Genomic DNA, 27,168 nt, shown 5'->3' with positions numbered 1-27,168 from the left:
AACGCCACCCAGAAACCGGAGGACCCCAGCAGCCTAATGATGGGGTCCACTGTGACTCTGGTTTTCCAAGAGTAACCTTCCAACTCATTCGCTATCTGAGGCTGGCTTTGAACGCCCCTGACCCTTCTTCTTCCTCTTTCCCAAGGCTGGGTTTGCAACACACACTCTTGTTGCTACCCGGGCCCCAAAGTAGCCTTTTATATAAGAATGGATTTTATATAAGAAATTATATACATATATGCAACAGCCTTCCTGCAACTCCTCCAAAGAAACCGATCCAAGTAGAGAAGACTGCAAAATGGGAGGCGCTCACAACTTTTTTTTTTTTCTTTCTGGTTGTATTTAGAAATGCTTCCAACATTTTTATTTAAAAGCGTGTGTTTGGTGTTTGTTTTTTTTTTTCCCTGAGAAAGTGATTATGGAAATAGAAGAAATTTTGGTCGTTTTATTTTCATTTTTTGGGTATCAGCTGGAGAAGAGGGCGCTGCAGGCAGGGCCCTTGGCAGAGGCGGTGCGGGAGTCCTCTGCAGCGCTCTGGGCCAGGGAGGCGCTTCAGTCCACGGCTGCTCCGCTGCTCTAGGACGTGATCACCGAGGATACTTTTAACGAGGGATTTCATAGAGCTTAGATTAAATGCTTTACTTGGAGTCTTGACTTCTGGAGAGAGTGCACAGAGATTGGTCATTACTTTCCTCTGCAATACTCGATTTGAAACACTTCGGTCTTGTGGCTGCATGAGGATCTGTACTATAAGCCCGATTTAGGTGACTCTCATCTTTGAGTACATTTTCTTAGAAATACTCCCTTTTATAGAGATTAATATACCTCTAAAAACAATTTCCTGTTCTGAGGAGAGCCTTTTCTTGAAAATTTATATATATATATTTGAGAGAGAGAAAAAAAATCAGCAGGGAGAGAAAGAGTGAGAGAGCCGCAGCAAATGAACTTCCAAACACATGTGCCCCCTTCTGCATCTGGCTTTTATGGGTCTTGGGGAATCAAATCTAGATCCTTAGGTTTTGCAGGCAAGTGCCTTAACCGCTAAGCCATCTCTCCAGCCCCTGAGGGGGGTTTCTGATAAAACAAAAAAGTCTTTAACACCAAACTGAGGCTTTTTAGCATGTCTGTCTAGCTTCTCTATCTTCTCACTACATTCTGAACTGCCTTCACGGGGATGGGGGCAAGGTGGAGAGAGAGAGAGAGAGAGAAAGAGAGAGGGAGAGGAAGGGAGGGAGAAAGAAGAGGAGAGGAGAGGAGAGAAGAGAAAGAGGAGAAGGAGAAGGAGAAGGAGAAGGAGAAGGAGAAGGAGAAGGAGAAGGAGAAGGAGAAGGAGAAAGGAGGGCCAGAAAGAGGAGGGAGAAGAGAGGAAGTTAGGGGGAAAACCCTGACAAACCATCTCATCATTATTGAAAGCTCCTAAGTATCTTTGAGTGATTTTCCTTTTAATTTATTAGGGATGGTGAAAACTAATTTGCACTAGATCAGCTGATTTCTGCAAGGTTCAGATAATGGGGTTCTCTTATGTATGTGCTCAGTACTATTTTCTATATCACATCTGCTTGGAAATTGCATTATCCATTATAAGGGTAAGTGGTATGTACTAGGTTAGAGTGTATCATGTTCCTAAAAGGGGTCTTCTTTCAACCCCTCCCATACTTCTCTACATTTCCCCTTTGGGGTACATGAAATCTAGCTGTCTGGATTGGCAAATGTGCCCTCTGTCCTTTCCAGGTTTGTGTTATTAATTATTGAAGTAGTGTGACTCTTACCAGGGAAACGTTTGTTTTTAATAACATATGACATACATATCTTGCTAAAATAATAGGGAATATAACAACTTTTGTTGACTTTTATATCCATGAAAAAAAATCTCAGCTAAAATAAGTAAATGAGAAGTAGTTTGTTTGTTTGTTTATTTTTGAGGTAGGGTCTCATTCTAGCCCAGGCTGACCTGGAGCTCATTCTGTAGTTCCAGGCTAGCCTGGAGCTCACAGCAATCCTCCTATCACTGCCTCTCAAATGCTGGGATTTAAGGTGTGTGCCACCATGCCAGGCAAATAATTATGTTTTGAAGCCCCATGTTAGGAATGCCAGTTTTATTGTATATACTTTAAACTGAAACACTGAGAATTACAAGCTGCTTTAGAAATATTCTTAATTTTTGCTCTGCTGGGTCTTAAGTATGCTAACTAGCTACCTTTTAAAAAGAGGTTTTGTGCTGGGTGTGGTGGCGCACACCTTTAATTCCAGCACACAGGAGACAGAGATGGGGAATCACTGTGAGTTCAAAGCCAGCCTGGGACTAAAGGGTGAGTTCCATTCAGTTTGTGCTAGAGTGAGAAAAACAAAGGAGTTTTTTGTTGTGTGTAGTATTGTATAGTGGTGGTGTGTTTGTGTGTATGCATGTGTTTATATGTGATAAATCCATGTGTATGTGTAAAGACAGGTGTGCAGAGGCAAGAGGAGAATGTTGAATGTCTTCCTCTGTCACTCATTCCTGTAGTTCCTTTTGACCAAGTCTCCCTTTGAACCCAGAGTTGCAGTTTTGTAAGCCCCAGTGATTTCCCTGGTGTTCACGTCCCACAGGACTGAGGTTACAGACATGCGTGGCCAACCCAGCTATTGATGTGGGTGCTGCGGAATTATGTTTTGGCAGTATCAGGCTCTCTCAGGTCTCTCTGCTTGCTTCCTGAGTGTGCACCTGACTGCTGAGACGTCTTCCGGCACATAAAAGATGTTCTTGATGTCCACGTGGAGATACCTAGATCCAGAGCAACTTCTGCCTGATAACTGTGAGCCTTTTCACAGTTTGAGTCCTATTGCCATCCCTGTGGCAGCCATGGTGACCCACAGTTAGTCACACTTTCTATCTAACCAGAATTCCCATCTTAAAATGAACTTGGCTAGAGGGAAATTTATTTGAGTCATGTAAGGACCATGACTATAGAGGGACAAACCTCATCGTTTATTCCGGAGGAAGAATTTGAAAGGTGATACATCCAATTTGTTAAGGGTGCACAGGAAAACAGGGATGCTTTGAACTCTAGTATCATTCTGCGTAGCCCAGAGGCTCCCCTTGTATCTTGCACAGTGGACAGTTCCATTCTTTCGCTCTAGTGCTGGCCAGGGAACCCAGGGCTTTGTCCATGGTAGGCATGTCCACTGAACCCTCTATGAAGAAAGTTAATTCAGAACACCTTCTCTGTGTGTTTAGTGCAGAAAACTAAACAACACAAACCAAACAATCACAGCCTGCTTCTTTATTGTTTTGGCATTAGGCTTTTCAATCAGGACAGCAATATTTCTGGTAACGTTGCAATCACGTCACTATTGAAGTTGATATAGTACTTCAACTTGAAATAAAACCATGTATTGTCCCTCACTTTTAGGAAATATTTATTTATTGCAGTGCTATGAATTGAAAACAGGACCTTGTGCATTCTAGGCAGATGCTCTACCACTGGGCTACACCTCCAGCCTTAGTCTATAGTTTTTTAAACTAAATTTTTACATTTTATTTCAAGATATTTTAACTTCAGGTTGTATAAGTCAGATATTTGAGGCTATTATTGAGAGCTTTCCATTTAAAGGCTTTCTTTTATGATCCAAAATGTCAGTGACATTTCTTATATGTTGCATGTTTTATTGTATAATATCCTACAAAGTGACTTTAACATCTCTTTAAAAGTCATCAGTTCAGTAGTTCATATAGTGCTGCCCTTACATTTGAAAATTTTTATTTAATTATTATTTATTGTATTTTTATATTATATTATTATTTATTTTAGCAATGTTCTATTTCTTAATCTCTAAGGTGGACATGCTAGTGTTTGGTTTATTTTTATTTAAACACACATATGCCATATATGCCAGCTTTCATATTTATAGTATATTTTGCAAAGGACATTAAGAAAAATGAAGCAATAGAGAGGACCAACAAAATCAAAAGCTCTTCTTTGAAACCATCGACAATCTTTGGTATGGTTAAGCAAGTAAAAATAGAGAAAGCACAGATAAAATAATATTAGGGGTAGCACTCAGGTTGAAGCAGGGGATTGCCATGAGTTCAAGACCAGCTTGTACTACAAAGATAAGTACAAAGCCAGCCAGAGATACGGTATAAGGCAGTTTCAAGATAAGAAAGAAAAAGAATAAGATATTTTAAAGTCCACAAACAAATACAGATTGAAAACTTGGACCTGATGGTATAAAACAGACACAGACACACACACACACACACACACACACACACACTTTATATGTATATATTGCCAAAATAGAAACTGGATTAGAAAACAAATATCCTCACAAACCATACAACACTCTTTCATAGCTACCAAGCCTAGACCTATGAAAAGTGAATTCTTTCACAATTATATGGAACAGATAACTCTTGTTTGTGTAATTTGCTTCAAAGTACAGAAAAAATGGAGCTTTTCCTAGATTTCTACTAGGATCTATAAAAGCATGTTTCCTGGATATAAGGTCAAAATTTATATGTTATTCCTATAGGATCTCCTCTCACAGAAAATGCCAGTTAGGAAGACTCTTGTCTACATAGCAATAAATGGTTAGTATGTTTTAAAACAAGCTAACAAGCACAAACTTGCAATCTCAGCCGTTAAGAGTCAGAGGTAGGAGGATTAAGAGTTCGAGATCATCCTCAGTTATGAAACAAATTCAAGGATAGCTAGGGCTGTAGAAAATCATGTCTCAAAAAAATCAAGCATAAATACATCTTATAAAATGTGATAGAACTTCATGGTAAATCTTACCACACTTTTTAAAAGGCAATAAAAAATAATTCATAACTAAATTAAGAGTACTTTGACTTCATGAATAGAAAGGCTCTAAGGTCCTACCATGGCAAATTCTTAGCATAAAAAATGCAGGGAGTTTTTATCAAAGTGTCCTGGAATACTGTATGCTGATCACAAATTGAGGTTCTGTTGAGGGCTAAAATATGCTTTTTTTCAGGAAGATGATAAGAGCCTGAGACCACCATAATAAATACGAGATTGGTTATGAAGCTGTATTGATTAAAACTGCACAGTAGACCCTGGGGTTCATCTCACCTGGACCATTGCGTTAGCTGCATTCTGCTGGGGTGTTTGACAAACATGATGCCCAGTCTGGCCTGGCTCCAGCTGGAGTCTTAAGGGTGGGTGGCTACAAAATAAAGATAAGTCCTTAATGATAGGAAAAGGACAACTGTATAGTATGGACAAATAGACAGACATGGGTACTTCTGGAAATGCAGGAAAAGCCTAGAAGCAGAGCCTGCACGTGGGGATCAGTGCATATTATTGTATGTTATAGATATAGTACTATCAGTTCAGAAAGGGAGATTTGTGGACTGAGCAGATGGCCCAAGTGGGTTAACTGCTTGTTGGGACAAGCATGAGTACTTGAGCTCATATCCCCAGCATCCACATAAAAATGCTGAGTGTGATTTCTTGTGTCTTTAATCACAGCACATGTGAGTTAGAGACAGCAGCATCCCTATTTAGCTGATTGGTAAGCAGTCTGTTCTACAAGCAACCCTGTCTCCAGGAATAAGCTGAAAGTGCTCTTGGGAGATCCAACACTAACTCTTGGCCTCCACATGCATGCCCACCTGCACCACTCATGTATGTTGATACACATGTGAATACGTGTGCAAACGTGTGCACTACAAATAGACGCCAAGAAAAGAAAGCGTTACTGTGAGGGTTTTGGTGTTCTCTTCAGCAACAGATAACATCACATAACTAAATGAACCAAGTGCAAGTGAATTATCACATGGTAAATTAGAAATTACTAATGTTAGGACTGGAGAGATGGCTTATTGGTTAAGGAGATTACCTGTAAAGACTCAGGATTCAAGTTTAATTCTCTAGTACCCACATAAGCTAGATGCATAAGGTGGCACATGAGTCTAGAGTCTGTTTGCAGTGACTAAAGGTCCTGGTGTGCTCATTCTGTTTCTCTAATAAATACAAATAAAATATATATATTTTTAAAATAAATAACTAATTTTAGTAGTAAATATTGAATATATATTATGATTGGAGTTGTTAAATTATATTAAAGCCCACCAGAAGTAATTATTAATGCTCACTATTAAAAATAGAAAGAAAATGAATAATAAAACTGACTGCTTTATCATTGTAACCAAGTCCATGAAATAAGGTACAAAATGAGAAAAATCACAATCTTACAATTAGTATCTTGCAATGAAAAATAACTCCAAATGGGGAAATTAACAGAGAGGTTATTGAATGATACAAATAGGATATAAGAGGCAAATAAATACAAGAAAATATACTCAACCTTACAAGAAATTAAAATGCAAATTAAATGGTCATTAGATTAACTAGATGTTTAAAATTTACCAAATGAGTGGGTGAGAAGATGGCTTAGTCAGTGAAGAACTTGCAAACAAGAGTAAGGACTTGAGTTTGGATGCCCAGAACTCACATAACCACCAATAATTCCAGCAATAAAGAGGTTGAGATGGTATCTCTGGGTCATGCTAACTGGCTAGACTTGCGGTGACTGGGCTTTGGGTTCAACTGAGGATTATGTTTCCATAAAAAAGGTGATGAGTGGGGCTGGAGGGATGGCTTAGTGGTTAAAGAGTTTGCCTGCAAATCCAAAATCTGACTCTCTAGGATCCACGTAAGCCAGATGCACGAGGGGACGCATGCATCTGGAGTTCGTTTACAGTGGCTGGAGACTCTGGCACACCTATTCTCTTTCTGTCTCTCTCTCTCAAAAATAAATAAATAAATAAATAAATAATATATATATATTTTTTCAAAAAGGTGGTGAGTGATTTAAGGAGACATGATGTTAACTCCTAGCCTATACACACACACACACACACACACACACACACACACACGCGCGCGCGCGCGCACGCACACACTCATATCCCTATGAATCCACACACATATGCACCCCCATGCAGGCTGCTACACATACACAAGAAACACACACCATGCACACCCACACCCTCGCAAAAATAAAAACACCTCATCAAATTAATTTTAGGAGAAAGAAATTGATTTTAGAACTCATAAGGCTTACAGTTGCATTGGCAGTAATGCTTTTAAGACCACTTATCAATACCAACTCTGAGTATTCGTAGACAGCACAGAAATTTGAGTTATAGGTATATATTTTAATATTTTGCATCTATTGATCTTCTCTGTTTATTATTATTTGTAGTAAATTAAGAAGAAAACAGCACAAATAACTAGCAAAAGGGAGTGAACAAACTTGTAATATGAATTATACTTAATATTAGTATATATCAAATTTATATATGGATTTTGATTATGAATATGTATATTGTCTATACATATGCTTACATTTATGCTATCATGGACAATATTTTACTTTGTGTAGGGATATTTTATACTTGATTATAGCATAACTGGAATCTGTCTTTAGGAAATATAGTCTTTATGATTATATTTTCCTGAAATGGCCTATGTGAATTTGTAAATCTGAGAGTCCCTTTCGCTGCAAGATGGTGGAGGTGGGTGGGGAATCATCCTTCTGTCAGTGCTGTCCTGTTTTCTTTCCAACAGCTTTGCTGAGTTGTAATTGACAGCCCTTAAAATGTACCTCTGTGAAGTTTTGCAGATTGACAAAACCACAGCAATCACCACAACCTAACTTCCAAGTGCCTCCATGGCATTCGAAAGAAGCCACTTCCCATTGCTACTCCCAACCTGCTGCAACCACTAATCTGCTTCCCCACTATACAATTGCCTTCTTCCCAAAAGTGCATATAAATGAAATCTTACAAATAAGGGTTTTTTTTTTGTGTGTGTGTGTGTGTCTGGGTTCTTCTGTGCAGTGTTTTTCTGCTGCATCCTGTTGGGGCATGTATAGTACTTTGTTACTATCTGAATTGTGTTCCCTTGTATGGCTAGATCACATTTTGTCAAACTTTCCCCTGGCTGAGAGATCTGTGGGCCGATGACATTTCTTGCTTATTGAAAATGGTGTTGTTATGAATAGTCATGTAGAAGGTTTTGGGTGGAAGCAGGTTTCGTTTCTTGTAAATAGAATGAGATTGCTGGGCGATACCTTCAGTTAGAGACTGATGAACTGTTCCCCATAGGTCTGCATCACTTTAAATGTTCACCAACAATCCATGAGGGTTCCAGGTTTTCCACATCCTCGCCAGCAACTTGTCATTTTCTCTCTCACTTACTTGAGCCTCCTGGCAAGTATCTCATTGTAGTTTAGATTTATATGTCCCAAATGCCTCATCTTTTCAAACTCTGCTTAATGGCCATTTGCATATTGTCTTTGGCTAATATTTGTAGTAGGCAGTTCCAACCCAACATTTTCATGGGAGGAAGGGATTTATTTCAAGCTGACAGAGCCAAGGGAAGTTCCATTAGTAGGAATCTGGCTTCCAATTGTAAATCCAAGCAGAGAGAAACCACCAGCAAACACCAAAAGCCGCAAACGCAAAGCCAGCAGCTCGCAGGATCCCCAGAACTCAACTACTCTGTTATACCTTTGGGCTGGAATCAGATCCACCCCGATGGCACCTTATGGCTGGACTCCATCATCTGCCTCCAGTGACACCTCCTCCATCTGGGTGGCTGGAGACCCAGGTTACAAGGTTAATTTCTACACCTGAGTCAATGGGGGACATACATCCAAACTACCACAATGCTTTTTGCTCATTTGATTATTGAGGTACATGATACCTTTTTATATTATAAAAAATAGGTTATGGGCTTAGTGGTTAAGGCACTTGCCTGTGAAGACTCAGGACCCAGGTTCAATTTTCCATGCTCCACGTAAGCCAAATGTACATGGCGGCACGTGCGTGTGGGGTTTGTTTGTAGCGGCTGGAGTCCCTTGTGTGCCTATTCTTTCTCTTTCTCCTGCCCTCTCTTTCTCTCTCCCCCTCTGTCTTAAATAAATAAATGAATGAATAAATAAATAAATAAAATTAAGATAAAATAGGTCACTTATTGTTATATGATTTGAAAATTCTGTGGATTGTATTTTCACTTTTTGTCATAATGCTCAAATAAGAAATATTTTACATTTTGATTCAGTTCTATTGATCATTTTTTATTTCTATATTTAGTGTTGTATTTAAAAGATCATTGTCTAACCCAGAATCATGAAGACATATTTGTTTTCCTTTAAATAATCCTAGATATTATATGCAGGTTTGGGATCCATTTTGAGTTAATTTTGGCATGCTCTCTTTTATGAAGGGGGAATATTCAATTCTTCTAGCACCATTTGTTCAAGAGATTTCATTCCCTTGAACTTTCTGGAAGAACAAACAAGCCATCCTATCCATTCTATTCCATGTATCTATATATTTATCCTTTTTTTTTTTTTTTTTTTTGGTTTTTCGAGGTAGGGTCTTACTCTAGCCCAGGCTGACCTGGAATTCACTATGGAGTCTCAGGGTGGCCTCGAACTCACGACAATCCTCCTACCTCTGCCTCCCGAGTGCTGGGATTAAAGGTGTGCGCCACCACGCCCGGCATATTTATCCTTTTGATACTATTATTCAGTTTGGGTTATTGTAGCTTCTTGCTACGTTTTAGAATTGGATAATGTAAGTGTTCAACTCTGCTCTTCTTCTTATGGTTTATTAGGGTCTCTTTTTGCATTTCCATAAAGTCTGGTGGTCAAAAACACTAGGGGTGGTTTTGACAGGGACCGCAGTGGACGTCAGGATAAGAGGCAGGACTATGTGTCTTCTGGTCCATGGAGATCAGTTCTCTCTCTACTATGTTGGGTCTTTCGTGGCTCCTTTCACCAATGCTTTCTTGTTTTCTAGCATAACCTTCGTTCACCAAATTTATTCTGAAGTATTTAATTATAATTATGTTATCAAGAATGGGATATTTTCTTGATTTTGCTCTGAGACATTTCATTGCTCATGCAGAGGAATATAATAAGTTTGCCTGCATTCATTGTATTTCCTCCAGCCTTGTTCTTTGTTTTGGTAGTTTTATAGTGGGTTCCTTAGGATTTTCTATGTGCATGATTGTGAGATCTGTGTGGAGATAGTTTTATTTCTTCTTTCCCAAGCCATCTATATATCAGGATTAAGTATTTTCTTTTGCATGTGTGTGTATAATTGCCCTGGATAGAAGCTCTACAACATTTACATAAAAGCAGTGAGAGTGGACATTATTGTCTTGCTTCTAATATTGGAGAAAAGCATTCATGGAGTCTCTCCTAGTTTAGATTAAGGTCAGTTGTAAATTTTTCATAGATGCTTTTTATTGTTTTGGTTTTAAAAAATTTATTTAAGAGGGAGAGAGAGAGAGAATACCAGGGTACCTAGGCACTAAAAATGAACTCCGGATGCATGTACTACCTTGTGCATCTAGCTTATGTGGGTCCTGGGTTTTGAACTAAGGTCCTCTGGCTTTGTAGGCACATGCCTTAATTTCTAAGCCATCTTTCCAGCCCATAGATGCTGTTAAATGAAGGCTGTCAAATTCTTGTTCTGTCTCTATTCAGATGTTCCTGGAGACTTAATTCTTTTTTTATACTGCATTAATGTGACCTTTTGCAATTTCAGGTCTTCAGTTTTGCTGGTGAAGCCTGTAAAATGGTAGTATTGAATGTGCCTTCTACACTAGGGGCAGACAAAGTGATTGGCAGAGGTGAGAAATTTCAAAATACTTGTATTAAACAAGAAAATTGTTGATTTAATCTAAAAAGAGTACCATCTTTGCATTTGGGAGTTGGTCTAAACATACTTATAAGTAGACGCACTATAGTATTACTTGAAATTTGCTTTTACTCAAATACTATTGGATTTTGTGGCTGGTTCTAGTGTAAATTTTCTATTCCATATTTTTGTATTCATCAAGTTTTACCAGTTTAAAACTTACACGAAGTGCTGAACTCTCAATACTCTAGGTTTCCAAGAACTAGAGAAAAGTAGATAAGCTCTAGGGAGAATCAGAAAAACATTTGATCAATACTATAGGCAAACTAAGAAGCACAACAATGTGTGACATTCCATTCAAAATACATTATCAGCCATTTACACTCTGGGACATGAGGAGCTAGCAAACCTTAGTCTTTCTCAACAGCTGGGAAGCTCTTCTAGCTGGCCTTTCCAATGGGTGCAGAGAACATGGAAGGTAGTCATCATAATTATAGTTTATTTTTGAAAAGAAGTATGCTAGTCCCAGAGATAGCAATATTATCTTTCCAACAAAGTGTCCTATTTCTGGGTAAAGTACCTCAGCTAATTTATCAAACAAATACAAGTTTTCTTCCTCTGGGAAAGAAGAGAAGAAAGGATGAGAAGAAACAGACAGCTGCTCCTGTGGTAGAAAGACCAGAAGGCACTTGCTCAGCTAGAAATGTGAAGATGAGATGAGCATGTGATCAGCCTTACAGATGTTAACTCATTTTTAGCTAAATACCGATTTTTGATTGTTTTGGTCTAAATGAAAAATAATGTGCTGCCTGGGGAGGCTGATTCCTTGAGTACTATTGGTTTGTTTAATTTTAAAGTAGATGGAGGAAGGTGTATTTTGATACTTACATATTTCATTATCTCCTATTAAAAGGCAAAATTCCCAGAGAGGGAAGATTCCATGAAGTTTCAGTGGATCAGAGGGAGGGATACTAAGTTGAGAGCACGCACAGATCCTTATGTCTGGTGGGGGAAATGTTTTGAAAAGTGCCAGTGGGAAGAATCGAGAGACCAATATTTCTTAGGCGACTGTTTGGCCAACTCACACCCTATTGTTCTTTGTGCTCTTGCGTGATCCTTTTGAATGAAGACAGGTGCATCTTCAGAGACTCATAGGATCTTGTTAGGGAAAGCTTTGATGTTTATTCAGGTGCCTGTGTGGGTGTGCAGTTCTTTCTCCTTCACCCTAGCACGGTGTGCATACCTCCTTAACTGGATAGCCATGTTCATAAGGCTGTTAGCAACATATTAAGGTTTAAAACACTCTGCTGAATAGAAATAGATAATCAAGAATCATTTTTAATTAAAAAAAGGATTATACTTAAGAATCTGAAAGCTCCAGTTAAGACATTTAACAGCTGGTTTATATTATTGACTATGGTTTTCAAGATCAGACATTTTTTCTGTTTTTGTATGCTTTTTACCCTACAACTGGTACATTTTTGCTCATAGTTAATTTGAAGGAGTGCTTCAGGTCTGCTGATATCATCACATCAAGTGACCCTGATTTCAGAGTTCTTGGTGATGGGTCAGTACACACAGCCCGGGATGTTGTGTTGTCTGGTGAGAGAAGATCATTCACCGTCTGGCTTTCTGACTCGAAGACACAGGCACAGAGAGAGATTCCTGTCCTTTTGGAACACCAGAGGAAGGTACTGAAATGACTCAATACACCAGACATGGGAGTCTTTCCACCCAATGTGCTGATTAAGAAAATGACAGTGAGGACTAAGAGATAAATGCGATATTTGCTCTTTCCTCCCTTCAATTCAACTCACCTTCCCTCTCCTCTCTTCCTCTCCCCTCTTTTCTCTTTCCTTTTGTTCTTATTGTTTCTCTTAGTCTTTCCCTGTGTATCCTCTCTCCCTCTGTCTAAATCATTCTCAACCCTTGTTAAGCACTGGCTTCTGATTCACTGTGTAAGTCTAAATGATGCCCCCTCCATGCACATTCTTTGATCTCTAAGTTCCAGTGAGTGGCATTTGTGTTCAATATCAGTTTGGAAACTATTTTGTTTTAGCCTTGAGAATCATGAAAGTAGTTGAAAAATGATGGTAGATTTAAATTTAAATTGCTCACACATGACCTTAGTTAACTGTACTGATGAGAATGCTAATTCAACAATTGCTTAGCACTTTACTAAATATTTAATAAAATTACTGATTAATGTCATGAAATCAAGAATCCCCCCCCTTGCTAAAACATGAAATAAGATGACTAACACTAAGTGGTCTTGTATATGTATATCTTGATAATGAGAGACATGTTCTATAATCTATTCTGTCTGGTGTGGTGGCCCAGATTTAAATGGCTCCAAAGCACTTGGCATGTGGCCAGTGCCACCAAAACATAGAACTTCTCACTTTATTTAATTATAGTTAACATACACAGTCACATGACCAGTGGTTAACGTGTTGCATAGTGCAGGTACCTGAAGCAGTGAGGGCCATACACTTCCTTACTCTGGCTCACCTGAGAATATGAGTTTGGAGCAGAAAGAACAGGCCAGTGCTGGGTAGTGACTGTTTCAGGGAGCACATGTTCTCTACTTGGGACAGAGCCAAGAACTGAAAGTGTGGCATGAAAGTATGACCAGCATTAGAAAAGCACACATTGCAATTCTATAGTGGATGAAACCTTCAATTTTTGGACTTCTTTCTTAACTTCTCAATGAAAAAAAAATAAATAAATAAAGTCTTTATTTTCCAGTTGTAGCTCTAGCATGGAAATTCCTCAGTCTGAGTTCATAAGCCATTTTATGACAAAGTAGACTGAGATGCTTCCATTTATTTACATCCCTTCTCTAAATTCAGGTACTGAAGAAAAGACGCACAAAGGAAACTGCTCTCCGGCGAGCCAAAAGGAGATGGGCACCTATTCCCTGTTCAATGCAAGAGAATTCCCTGGGTCCTTTCCCACTGTTTCTTCAGCAGGTAATGTGCATTCCTTGGATGGAATGCTTTAATTTGAAGAGTCTGTTTTGTTCAGGCTTAGTAAGCATCAAGCATTAAAAATAGATTGCAGCTGGGCATGGTGGCTCATACCTTTAATCCCAATGCTTGGGAGTCATGGATGGGAGGATTACCGAGAGTTTGAGGTCACCCTGAGACTATACAGGTCAGCCTGGGCTACAATGAGACTCTACCTCAAACGCTCCCCCAAAATAATAATGGATTGAGAAAAAAATGGACTGAAACATACATGAAGTGTAATCAAAGTGAATAAAATGAGAAGAAAGTTACTATAAAACTAATCATGTGACGTAGATGCTACAGCCATTGCATGATTTTATTCATTTAACATATAGTTAATGGGTTAGTGGCTCTGTACTGCTGTAGCATTGCTCTAGGTGCTAAGGAAAAGGAAATCTATTTATTGTCTTGTTTTTTGCAGCTTATTGATCTGGGGAAGGAGACAGAAGTAGGGAAATGTACTTACTGAGGAGAGCTATGGTGGACACATTGTGGAGCCATAAACATCAGGACTTGAGATGAGGTGATAAAACAGAACCAAGAAAAGACTCAGAGGAAGGGTCACTTAGGTTGAATCCTGGAGGGAGGGAGAGCCTTCTACAGGTACACAGTTGGGAAGCCCAGAGTAAGAACAAGCATGGCTTCTAAAAGAGGCTCCTCCTGGGTGAGGGCAGAGCAGGAGATGCCAGAGAGGCAGGTAGGGCTCAAGCCCTTATGGGCTGTGTGCCTTCTGCAAGGAGTTCCATCTCATCCTAAAAACAGAGAAACTTTTAGTCAGGGTGATAACATGATCAAGGTTACTTTTTACCCAAATCCAAATACTCACAGTGGAAGCAGTTTCTGCAGGGAGGCGTGGCTGCATCCTCTTCTTTTCTATGGTAAATTTCTTTTAGTTTGATGCTCGTTAATACTGATAATAGCTGGTCCTCTGGGCTACTCATTTGCACTTGCATGTTCTTCCAGAGTCTTTCTCTTGTCTTATTCTGTCCAGTGCTAGATCTTTCTTCTTCATGAATACTTCAAGCACTGGGAATGCACTCTGAAACATGGTCACGGGTGAGTGTAGTTTCAGCCTTTACAATGCAGTAACAACTCGTTACTCTTCATTTCCTTGGCTTAATCACATCCAAGTGCTCTTGTCTTCTCAGATACTGTTTACCCACGTTGCTACTTCCTCTACTGGACACTCCTTTTTTTTTTTTTTTTTTTTGTCTGTATCAACTTCTTTATTCTTCCATTTTTTGTTTGCTTATTTGTTTTGTTTTATGCTAGAGATGATTATTGAACCCAGTGGCTACTCCTTTTAATTTTTATTTGTTTATCCTTTCTCATCTTACCTTCCTTTTTTCTTTCTTTTTAAAATATATATATATACATAACTTCTATACTTATAGACAACAAACCATGGTATTTCCCTCCCCTTCCCTCCTCCACTTTTCCCTTCACAACTCTGCTCTCCATCATATTACCTCCCTCACTCCATTAGTCTCCCTTTTAATTTGATGTCATCATCTTTTTCTCCTATTATGAGGGTCTTGTGTGAGTATTCCTAGACAGCTCTAAACTTTGGAGAGCTTCAGAACTCGCTCCATCATATACAGTTTCTTGCTGAATGGAAATGAACTCTTTCATTCCTCAGATACATAGGCTGACCATCAGGCAGGCAGGTTATGTCAAAGCAGGGAACTCTCCCCCATAAGCTTCAGATGCTCTCTGATGACACACTTAGCCCTTGGACTGGTAGAAGCTGCGGTCTCTTAGTACATTCCAAGAAGGTCACACCTGACCACTTTATAGTCACCTGGATGTTAGGTCAGATACAGAGGTGTGCAATACATGGCTACTAAGGGGCTACAGGTAATTTGGCCCTGATCTTGCCATATTCTATCACTCTAAGAGGTTCTCACTACACAGCACAAGCTGGCCTTAACCTCATGATCCTCTTGCCTCAGCACTCTGAGAGTTGGGACAATAGGCTTAGCTTGGCCACCCCTGCAGGTTCATGAGGACTTACCACTGCGTCTGAATGGGAGTCACGTTACTTCACCTTCTGTGATATCCTGGATCCTGCATAGATACTGATGAATTTTTTTTTTGCTCATATTATTTATAATCTCGTCATTGTTATACGTAATTTGGTTTGCGTCCCCTTGGCCTGACCTTTCTATGTGACCCTAGCTCATGTCAAGTGAGACTAAGGAAAACCCTCTGCGTGAACACCTCAGTATTCTGCTGTGAGGAAGGTGGAAGAGTCAATATTATGGGATGCTGGCAGTCTCCAGTGCAGTGACATTCCTCTTTTAACCTATTACCATTCAGTGGCTAATTCTGAGCGTTGAACCTTTAAACTACACCCAGAATGTAACTACCTATCATGACCCCTCCTGCTTCCATCTTAGTTTAGTCAGTTGCCATTTGACTTTTGCAGTAACTTCTAAATGTTTTCTCTGCTTTTGCCCTTACCTAAGGGTGTAAGAATAGTCCTTTCTTGACGCAAGCCTGTAATCTCAGCAACCTGGCAGACTGAAGCAGGAGGGCTCATGAGTCTGAAATCTTCTTAGGCTAGTGAGATCCTGTCCAAATTTTAAAAACAGGAAAGGATATAAATCAGAAGGCATGGCCACATTTGAAATATATTTTAAAACTTATTTTTAAAGCAGCCTACAAAATCATAGAAAAAATTGCAAGCCATGTACCTGATAAATGGTTAATATCCAAAATAATAAGAAGTTCATATAGCAATAGCAATTATACACAAATACACTGGTTGGGATAGGCAGAGAACTTTAAAAGACAGTTCTCAAAACAGAAACCCTACCCAAGTGAACATTCCTTCATGGACAAACCTTCAGCATCATAAGTCGGAAATCATGAGATCACGTCACATGTCAGGATGGCTGTCATTGACACAGACGAGGTTAGTCCTGGTGAGGACGTGGCAAGAGGGGGATCCACGCTTCACTGCTGGTGGGAAAGTAAGCTGATATAGGCACTATTGAAAACGTTATGGAAATTCTTAAAAAAATAAAAATAAGGGCAGTAGAGATGGCTCAGGGCGTACGAGCGCTTGCTGAACAAGCATGAGGACCTTGGTTGGGGTCCCCAGCACCCACGTAAAATGGCCTGCGATCCCAGTGCTGACAGGGCAGCAGAGAGGAGGATTGCTGGGCTCTCAGGCCAGGAAATCTAAAGAAACAAACGGCAAGCTTCAGGTTCAGCAAGAGACTCTCTCTCTCAAGGACATAAGTGGCAGGGTGATATAGAAAGACGTCCAACATCCTTCTGTGGCCTCTTCACAGACTGCTTCACACATAAGTGCATACAACACACACACACACACACACGCGCGCGCGCAAGTGCACTTATGCACACACACTAAAAGGATAAAAACAAAAATAGAACTACCTAAGGATATAACATCAGTATGTCAGGAGGACATCTGAATTCCTGTGTTTACTGCAGCAATGTTCACAGTATGCAAGAAACTATGGAAACTCTCTAATGCTCATCAGTGGACAAATGCATGAGAAAACTCTGTCTCTATCTCTCATAAGGACATAAGAATATTATTCAGCGATATAGAAGGAAATACTACCATTTGCAAAATCATGGGCAAACATGAAAGATGATGTGCTAATTGAAATAACTCAAATTTAAATAACACTGCATAATCTCACTTGTATATGGGATCTAATAGAACTGTACTAAAAAAAAAAGACAGAATAGGACACTGTGCTGTGGCCTGAGAGGTGAAAGAAAGGGAGAGATGTTAAGGAAAGTACATACTTCAGATAGAAGATAGGCAAATACTATAAATACAGTATGTGGTGATTGTTGTGCTAATTTGATTGTGATGACCATCACACAATGTAATGCAATTTGAGTACACACAATATTTACTTGTCTAATATCTTTTTTGTTTGTCTGTTTTTTTTTTTTTTTTCAAGGTAGGTTCTCACTCTAGCCCAGGATGACCTGGAATTCATTAGGTAATCTCAGGGTGGCCTCGAACTCATGGCAACTCTCCTACCTCTGCCTCCCAAGTGCTGGGATTAAAGGTGTGCACCACCACGCCCAGCTCAAATATCCTTTAATGAAACTTACATTAAAAAAAAATCAGATGATGTTACTTTTGTCTAAATTCTCCACTAGCTTTCCATCTCCATTTTTTCCACCAAGGGAAAGCCAACATTCTTGGAGTTGCCTACATGATGTGATCCCTCTTAGCTTCCTGCTTTATATCCTGAACTCTACTGGCTCCTTCCTCTCCAACAATAGTGGTCTCCTTTAAGCTCTTTGGAGTCTCTAGGAATAACCATGCCTTATTTCTTTGCACTATAAGCTTTGTCAGAAAGGGCCTTATCTTGTTTATTCTCATCATTTATTTCTCTCATCCTGTTAGTTCTCATGCCTTCATGCCTGAGGCTCATCCTATTTGACATCCCCTCTTGTAAGAGCTCCTATTGGACTCATCCTTGCCAATCATAAGTGTTATTATTCTTGAAATCCTGTCATTAATGCACATGCACACACACACACACACACACACACACACACACACACAATCTTACAGTTTCATTTTTTTAAAATAACCTTTTAATTGAAGTTACCTTCAGTTGCTTATATGTGTATTTTTTCCCTCCCAGGTTCAATCTGATGCAGCACAGAACTATACCATCTTCTACTCCATAAGTGGGCGTGGAGTTGATCAAGAACCTTTAAATTTGTTTTTCATCGAAAGAGACACTGGAAATCTGTATTGTACTCGGCCTGTGGATCGTGAGGAATACGATGTTTTCGATGTAGGAGTTTTACTGATAAATATGACTCAATATTCATAAAATGTCTTCCTCCTAATGTTCTATCTACTCTTTTCTATCTTCTTATACTCTTACTGATGTACCCAGAATTCAAAGGAAAGTAGGATTCAGTATTTTAGAATACTTGGTCAATATTTCAGCTCATATCCACTTAGGTAAGCCTGAAACAAAATAAGAGATTTAAATATGTTCTAATTCAAATCCCAGTATATTTTTAGGAAGTTAGTTTCGCTTCTGTGATTCTTCATTTTTTTGAGAGAGAAAGGAAGAGAGAGAGAGAAAGAGAGAGAGAGAGAGAGAGAGACAAAGAGGCAGAGAGAGAGATAGAATGGGGTATTAGAGCCACAGTCATTGCAATCAAATTTCAGATGCTTACACCACCTAGTGGTCATGTGTGATCTTGCACTTGCCTCACCTTTGTGCATATGGCAAACATGGGATCTGGAGAGTCAAACATGGGTCCTTAGGCTTCGCAGGCAAATGTCTTAACCACTAAACCATCCCTCTAGCCCTGAGATACTTTCTTTTTCTCTGGTCACCAGAATAGATTTATCTCTTTAGAACCTTTTGTTTAAAAGTGGATTAGATAGTATTTTTTGCCTTTCTTCCAATGTATGTGTCTCTGATCAATCATATCTGCAAGTCAACAAGGAAATAAAAGCTGGAAACCAAGTTCAAGTAAAGGTTTCTTACCCAGTACTCTGATATGGAAGAAGGGTTCTCTTTCCAGAAGAGAAAAGACATGCTGAGTAACCAACCTGACCAAGGTCCCATGTGAAGATTTTTTTTTTTTTTTTTTTGCTCTTGATTAGAAAATGTTCCATGTTACCATTACATGCTGAATAGAAATACATTCTATTTGACATTACCTTTGACTAATTAGCAACAGTGAAAATAATAAAGGTGTTTTCGTAGATAAACTCTCCCAGATATGTGTCCAATGAGGGAAAGCAATGGAAATGCATGGGAATCACAAGATCAGGGTTGCTGCTTTGTTTAGATTATGTAGCTGGGACTTTTCCTACTGCAGTGAGCTTAATTGTTCTTCCAGCAAAACTTTCTGAGTATAGAGGGAATAAGGAGAATAATCTGAGTCTTTAAAAACACACTGAATTTCCAAGAATAATCCAGATTCATCTGTGTATCAGATCTGGGTTTTTATCTGAAGTGGAGTTATTGCTACAAAATACTCAATTATCAGTATTGTTAAGTATTTCTGTTTGGTTCACTAATATTTTTGAAAGCATTGAATTCCTGTCTTTGAAGCAGTTAATTATTGAAAAGACTTACAGAAACTATTGTAGCACATCTCACCTTCCTTTTGCTCTGATGGTTGACTGCTGATGTTGCTTATTCCTGTCTTTCAGCTAATTGCCTATGCATCCACCACCGATGGCTATTCAGCAGATTTACCTCTTCCACTGCCCATCAAAGTGGAGGATGAGAATGACAATTATCCTGTTTTCACAGAAGCAATTTATAGTTTTGAAGTTCCAGAAGGCAGCAGACTTGGTAAAATTGTTTTTATGTGAAATCTATTTGAATACATTTTTAAGACATTGGAAATTTCTATTTGTGGACAGTTCTCCTGAGACAATATTGAACTAAAATTAACATACTATAAATGCATTCACACATGCATGATTAAATAAAGATTGTCAGTTTGTAGTTTGGGAAATATATTTTTTCTGAAGGCTCTCTTCTTTTTTTAAAAAAAAATTTTAAAAATTTTATTTATGAGAAAGAGGGAGAGAGAGAGAGAGAGAGAGAGAGAGGAGAATGGGTGCACCAGGGCATTCAGCCACTGCTAATGAACTCCAGGAACATGCACCATCTTGTGCATCTGGCTTACATAGGTCCTGGGGAACTGAACCTCCTCCAGCCCAGGAAGGCTCTCTTCTTAATTCACTGTGAGAAATCATGGGAGTCATTCTGAGTGCTCTTCTTTTTTTAAAATTTTTATTTTTGTTTATTTTTATTTATTTATTTGAAAGTGATGGACAGAGAGAAAGAGACAGATATATATAGAGAGAGAACGGGTGCACCAGAGCCTCCAGCCACTGAAAACTAACTCTAGATGCATGCGCCCCCTTGTGCATCTGGTTAACTTGGGTCCTGGAGAATTGAGCCTCGAACCAGGGTCGTCAGGCTTCACAGGCAAGCACTTAACTGCTAAGCCATCTCTCCAGCCCCTGAGTGCTGTTCCTTGTAACAGTAGTTAGTTATGTTACATGATCTATACTGTTTGGTTTCCCAATTCCATGGCTCCATTGCTTTTTTTTCTAAGAGAAAAAAAAATCTTCAAATCATGAGAGATTGGACTAATATATATCAACTTGACCATCTCCATACCTGTACTCCAAATGAATACTGATTTACCTACTGATAAAGTCCAATAAAAATGTATTACCTGGGGCTGGAGAGGTGGCTTAGCGGTTAAGATGCTTACCTGCAAAGCCTAAGAATGCTCGTTAGAAGCCCCAGGTCCCATGAAGTAGCCACACGCAAGTGACACAAGCATGCAATGTCTCACATGTGCACAAGGGGGCGCACATATCCGGAGTTCATTCACAGTGGCTGAAAGGCTCTGGTGTGCTCATTCTCTCTCTCCTTTTCTCTCCCAAAAGTAAAATAATAATAATAAAATGAATTACTTTAAAAGATATGGTTTATGCCTCCAGATAGATTTATTATAGTATTTATGGGAATAGATATGGAAATTGTTTGCTGTTTAAATTTATCTTTTCTTTGAGATTGGTCTTGCTTATTGCCTAGTCTAATCTCATAATTCTACTTCCCCTGCCTCCTGAGTGCTGGGATTACAGCTGTTTGCTGCCATTCCGTGCTCTGAAATTATTCTTGAGTGGCAGTAAAGTATCGATTTTCAGTAATTTACTATCACATATTTTGATCTATGAGTGAATACAGGTCCACCTTGATTCTCAACACCTGAGAGTTTTGGATTCTATGTTTGAAGTCATCTTCATCAGTTCTAAATATGCAATCCATATCATAAGAAGTGCATTTTAAATTAGTTTTCCACTATCATTCTTCCAACTTGAAAAGCGTAGGTCTTGATAAACACAGTTTGCGATCCTGGGAACTCAAGGCTGTTGTTTAAACATGTAGGCACTACGGTGGGGGTGATTTGTGCCACAGACAGAGATGAGCCTGACACAATGCATACGCGCCTGAAGTACAGCATCATGGAGCAGACGCCACGGTCTCCTGGGCTCTTCTCTGTGCATCCTAACACGGGCGTCATCACTACTGTTTCACACTACATGGACAGAGAGGTAACACTAAAACTGAACTTTTTTGGGGGGGATTGGACTTCCTTTGCCCCCACTTACTGTAATTTTATGCCCTATCATATTTTATTTGAAGCATAAAAAAATAAGATTTCCTGCACATTGCCTATTTATTTTTGAACATCATTTCTATTTCCTTACATATGATAAACTATGAGGACTAGAAATGCAAGACAACTGATATTTGAAAGGGATGAAGGAGTATTTCTTGTGAAGTTTACAATTTAATTATTTATTATTTAATATTCCACTCCAGTGTTTGGCACTAGATTAGTAAATTCTTCACCTGTCATGTAGGACAATAAGTATTACTTATTTTATAAGTAAAGATCATATCCTGATCCTTGCTCAATTATAGATGTGTATATTTTTAAGGAAATGATGGGTTTAGATACAATTAACAATTTATTAAAATTCTTACTTGGATTTCACTTAGATTATAACACTAGCCTATGGCCATGAATATGGTATTTTATGTTCCAGTTCTTTATACATAATATTACCTGGTCTTTATAATTTCTTTGTTTGATGGGAAAGGCACTATATCTAATCTGAGTAGGAGAAATGTGATAGTCAGAAACACTGGCTGACTTGTCCAGATCAAATTATTTCACAGAATCTTTTTATATTTTGTTGTTATTTTGCTGTCCACTTTCTCAGTCTGTTTAACTCAGAGTTAGGCATTGTAACAGAAGCAAAAGAATCCATTTCATATGTACATGCTGACTTCAATGGTCCCCACTACAGCTAGAAAAATATTGAATGAAGGGTTGATATGAAAAGAGGAAAAACTATATATAAAAAGAATCAATAGATTTTCATTGCAAAGGACAAAGGGAATGTGGGGAATCTACAAGTGATAAAATAGCATGAGTGTTATTTATCATTTTATTTTTTGTAGCATTAGAGCATTTGTGGGATGCCTATAATGCCAGTGGCATATAGGCAAGTTTTGCAGGACCGATACACATAGGCTTGTATCCTTCCAGCACGTAAAAATGGTAAGGTAACCAAATCAAGACAAGGCTTTCTTCTAATTTTCATCAATTAATCCAGATGAAATTTAGAAATTTTAAAGATTACAAGATTTGTTTGAGGGGTAAAACCTAGGTCTGTTTGTCTGTTGAAAAAAAAAAAAAACTCTAGTGGGATTTTGTAGGAAACAAACATTTTGGGCAGAACAACTGAAGAAATAAACAAGATAGAGAAAGAATCAGTGAACTTAGATGACAGACACAAGGTGTCTTGAACCCTATGGGGACAGTGTGTCAGTATGGGAACACTGACTTACAACGTGGAAGGAAGACCAAGTTCATTGAAGACTGAGGGATGGGGAGAAAGGGGTCTGAAAATGAGAAGTGAACAAACAGAACGGGCGGGGGAAGAACTGGAAAACAAAAGGCAGCAATAGCGACAGTGCATCAAAACAAGAGTCCTCATCTCTCCATCACCGCATCAGGGACCGGAGGAGGAGGGGACCTGCTAAGGATCCCCGTCTGCGTTACCTCATGTCCCCGTCAGTTGCTGGCACTTACATAGCTCTTCTTCCTTGGATTTCTCATTTTTCCTCTTGCTCCTTTGATTTCCCTTTAAATAGTCCATGTTAGCTGGTTTCTTTCCTTCACCCTTGAGTGGCTGTTACTCTGGACTTCCTCAGCTCACTCCTATTGTACTCACTGCTGGGCATCCGATTCTTTTTTCTTTTTTTAATTTTTGTTTTTATTTTTTATTTATTTGAGAGTGGGAGACAGAGAGAGAGAGAGAGAGAGAGAGAGAGAGAGAGAGAGAGAGGGAGAGAATGGGCACATCAGGGTCTCTGGCCACTGCAAATGAACTCCAGATGCATGTGGCACCTTGTTCATCTGGGGAATCGAGCCTCGAACTGGGGTCCTTAGGCTTAGAGGCAAGCGTTCAACTGCTAAGCCATTTCTCCAGCAATGGGCATCCGATTCTTGCCATGATTCTAGTTGCCATCTGTACGAGATGCCTCCTCACTTGTACCTCTTGTCATGGTCTATGAAGGAAAGAGCTTGCTGTTCAGACACCTCTCAATCTCTTCCCTGTAGATTTCCATTCAGCACATAAAATCTTACATGGGCAAAGCAAAACTTGTGTTCTCAGTCCTCCTTGACACGTCTGGAATATTCTTGTCTTAGAGATCTGACCCATTCTGTACTTTCTGTGCTCACTCAGGATGGGGCTGTCTGCCTATTTTAGTGGGACTCCTGAACATTATACTCAACCACTTCTTTCCATCTAAGTTTGACTAATCAATTTCTAATTCCCAAGAAAATCTCTCTCCCCTTTTCTATGTCTGTCTGAGACTATTGTAGGAATTCTGTAGTGGATTGCTTTGATTGTTGTTCAGCTTGCTTCATTCCAAATGAAGCTTAATTTTCACAAAGAGCCTTCTAAACTCAAAGGGACTAGATGGGAAGAGGGATTGGCTCAGTGGAAGTGGGATGATGATGAGGAAGAGACAAGAAAGGTAATTGGAGAGGAAAAAAAATGAAATAAAAAAAGAAAGAATATTCTAATAGACTCATGTGTTTTTATTTTGTGCTACTGCTCCTACCGTCATAAGATTTTCCTTTACTTTCTGTTAAAGCATAAATCTAAATTCTTACTATGGCTCTTTGTAATGTAATTATACTGCTTCTTCAGTTTTATTCTTCTCTACCAAGTTCTTGAGAGTATACGTAATATGAAATCAAATAAAAGTGTATATATATATACAAATAGAAGAGCATTCAACGGAAGTTTCATTTATGAATTTAAACAAGTGGCCAAGTATAATTAAACACTTGATTTTCTTTCAGGTTGTAGACAAGTACACATTAGTAGTGAAAGTCCAAGACATGGATGGTCAGTTTTTTGGACTGACCAGCACATCTACTTGTATGATAACAGTGAAAGATTCGAATGACAATGCACCCACATTCAGACAAAATGCTGTAAGTTTTTCATACCCAAATTTATCTTTGGTTGATTTTTACTTGCTACTTAATCTAAATTCATAACACATTTTGCATACATGGAGTACATGTTTATTTGTAAATAAAATTAAAGTTTAAATACATAATATGCAAATCACTTTTATAGACACATTGGTATTTATGTTATCTTTCTCTTGTTAATGACCAGTAACTATGTTATTCATTTGTAGTGGAGTTTTTCATCAAAAAGATTATTTCACAAAGTATTGTATTATTTGTGATTCATGGCTTTAAATCATCTATGCAAAAATTACAAGGCTAAGTAATTTTGGAGCAGAAGGAACATTTTCTAACCGGTTCTTTTTTTCTAGTATGAAGCATCGGTAGAGGAGAATGCATATAACGTGGAAATCTTGCGAATACCTATAGAAGATAAGGACTTAATTAACAGTGCCAATTGGAGGGCAAATTTTACCATCTTAAAAGGAAACGAAAATGGACGTTTTAAAATCACAACAGACCCAGCCACTAATGAAGGTGTTCTGTGTGTTGTAAAGGTAAAAATATAGTAAGAATTGAGCAGCCATTCAACACTTAATAGTTTAATCAGCTAGGCAGTTTCAGATCATGTACTCTACAAGTTGAAAGAGAACTATATAGTCTGATGGCCCCCATGTCGGTCTCTCTTCCATGATTTTCTAGTGTACGTCTGAACACTCAAAGTTATGACTATCTTGGTATCCTCAGTGTCAGAGTGTTCATATTTAGAGACATCTAGTTCTCAGAAGCTCGTACTTCTAGTTTGCACAAGTCATTCTTATAACACACATCTGTCTCTGGGTCTGGTTTTATCTCTAACACAACTCAGAACGTATACCATTATTTTTATATGCTGCTATGTCCTTTTGAGGACTACCTTGTTTGGAGAATATTTTCTATTCTGTTTATCCTTCGGTGATATAATTTAGAACCTTATTCTTCTAATTCCCCCTAAGATGAATGTCTAGTTAAATCTGATCCTTTAATGTGCAGTACTGAGGATGGAATACAAGATTACCTCAGCCAGCACTGAGTGCATTTATTCTTTATTCTGTGTATTGGTATTTGGTTGAATGCTGCTTTCTTGGGCTCATTTTGAGGGCAGGAAAGGTTCTGTTTGCCAAGAATATTTGTATTTGTAATTTTAGCCTGGAACAGGAAATAATAATGGGTGGGCAGGCATATCAGATATTCAGTTACCTATCATTAATGCAGTAGTGGTGAAGCTGATAGATAGGCCTAGTATTTCTAGTTGCTTCTTCTGTACAAGTTCTCAGAGTTCTATATTACAGCTAAGTTTTGTCAAGACGTGAAGCATCGATTCTACTCATTCATCCCCAAGCTTTTCCCCATTTCAGTTGTCTATAATATGGTCTACTCAAATTGAACAGTGAACACTACCTACCTTCAAAAATAAAGCTTTATATTGACAGTAGAAGGGATGAAAACAATCAAATGACACAAATTGTTTTCCTACCATTTTTTTTTTTTAAATTTGAACTCTTAAGAAAACCAAGGCCAAGACAAGGATCTTAGTATAGGTGGGTATTTTAGAAGATATTTTAGATATATTGTGGAAGACAGAGTCAAGCCTGGGAAATAAGATAAGGAAGGAAAAAGAGTCACTAAGGTGAGTTATGGGACAGTAGGAACTCTGAGGGATATATCTCAGAACTATCTGCTCACAACTGCCAGAGTGGCTGACCATTCACTTCCCATTCTCAGTATCTAAGCTCTGTTGTTGGTACTTCTGTGGTGGGACGGGCCTGCCATTGGTGGAAGGCACTGTCCGTCATTGCTAGAAACCTCGAGTCCACAGAACTAAATCAGAATCAGTGTTAATGAGATCTTCAGGGGCAGCTGAAGTTAAGGGTGGGCTGAGGGGCTGCCAAGCACCATTTCTCGGCTTCAGCATTGATAAATCTGTAGCAGAAGTGTTGTGTCAGGTGTTCCCTGCTTATCCTTCTACCTATTGGCTTACTCATTTTATTAATTTAGTTTATATATTCATATTATCTATTTATTATTTTTTTCTGGAGATAAGATTAAAAGAGTTCTTTGAGTTCTGGAATAGAAAAACCATGCTAACTGTAGTAACTTATGACATAAGATTCAAGCTTGTACCTTTTAGAATGATTCTTCTCTGCCCTTGGATGAGCTTAAGTTAGGTCTCTCATTCAAGGCCCAGACTCAAGACTCATGAAGAAAGCTATACCAGACCATTATTATTATTATCTTTAAAAAATATTTTTTTATTTATTTACTTATTTGAGGGGGGCAGAAAGAGGGAGAGAAAGAATGGGTGCACTACTATTATTATCTTTAATTCTCTTTATTTTCTGGTAAAGAGATAGGGAAATTTGCATCTTAGGGTTCTTATATGGCTAA

General features: G+C 38.7%; 1 protein-coding gene across 1 annotated transcript in view; it reads left to right on the top strand.

Annotated features, from left to right (window-relative positions):
* Window positions 1–10,576: 10,576 nt before the first annotated feature.
* Dsc3 (desmocollin 3) overlaps window positions 10,577–27,168 on the top strand; it is a 37,155-nt gene continuing 20,563 nt past the window's right edge. Inside the window, exons 1-8 of the mRNA XM_045134592.1 lie at window positions 10,577–10,655; window positions 12,155–12,354; window positions 13,516–13,635; window positions 18,321–18,476; window positions 19,862–20,006; window positions 21,624–21,790; window positions 24,625–24,759; window positions 25,113–25,298. Coding sequence (XP_044990527.1) covers window positions 10,601–10,655; window positions 12,155–12,354; window positions 13,516–13,635; window positions 18,321–18,476; window positions 19,862–20,006; window positions 21,624–21,790; window positions 24,625–24,759; window positions 25,113–25,298 — 1,164 coding nt within the window. The 5' untranslated portion in view covers window positions 10,577–10,600. The remainder of the gene's footprint in view (window positions 10,656–12,154; window positions 12,355–13,515; window positions 13,636–18,320; window positions 18,477–19,861; window positions 20,007–21,623; window positions 21,791–24,624; window positions 24,760–25,112; window positions 25,299–27,168) is intronic.

This window comes from Jaculus jaculus, chromosome 15, assembly GCF_020740685.1.
Source record: "Jaculus jaculus isolate mJacJac1 chromosome 15, mJacJac1.mat.Y.cur, whole genome shotgun sequence".
NCBI classification, from domain to species: domain Eukaryota; kingdom Metazoa; phylum Chordata; class Mammalia; order Rodentia; family Dipodidae; genus Jaculus; species Jaculus jaculus.
The sequence above is the reverse complement of the archived record's forward strand: the minus strand, read 5'-3'. Positions and strand labels throughout refer to the sequence as shown.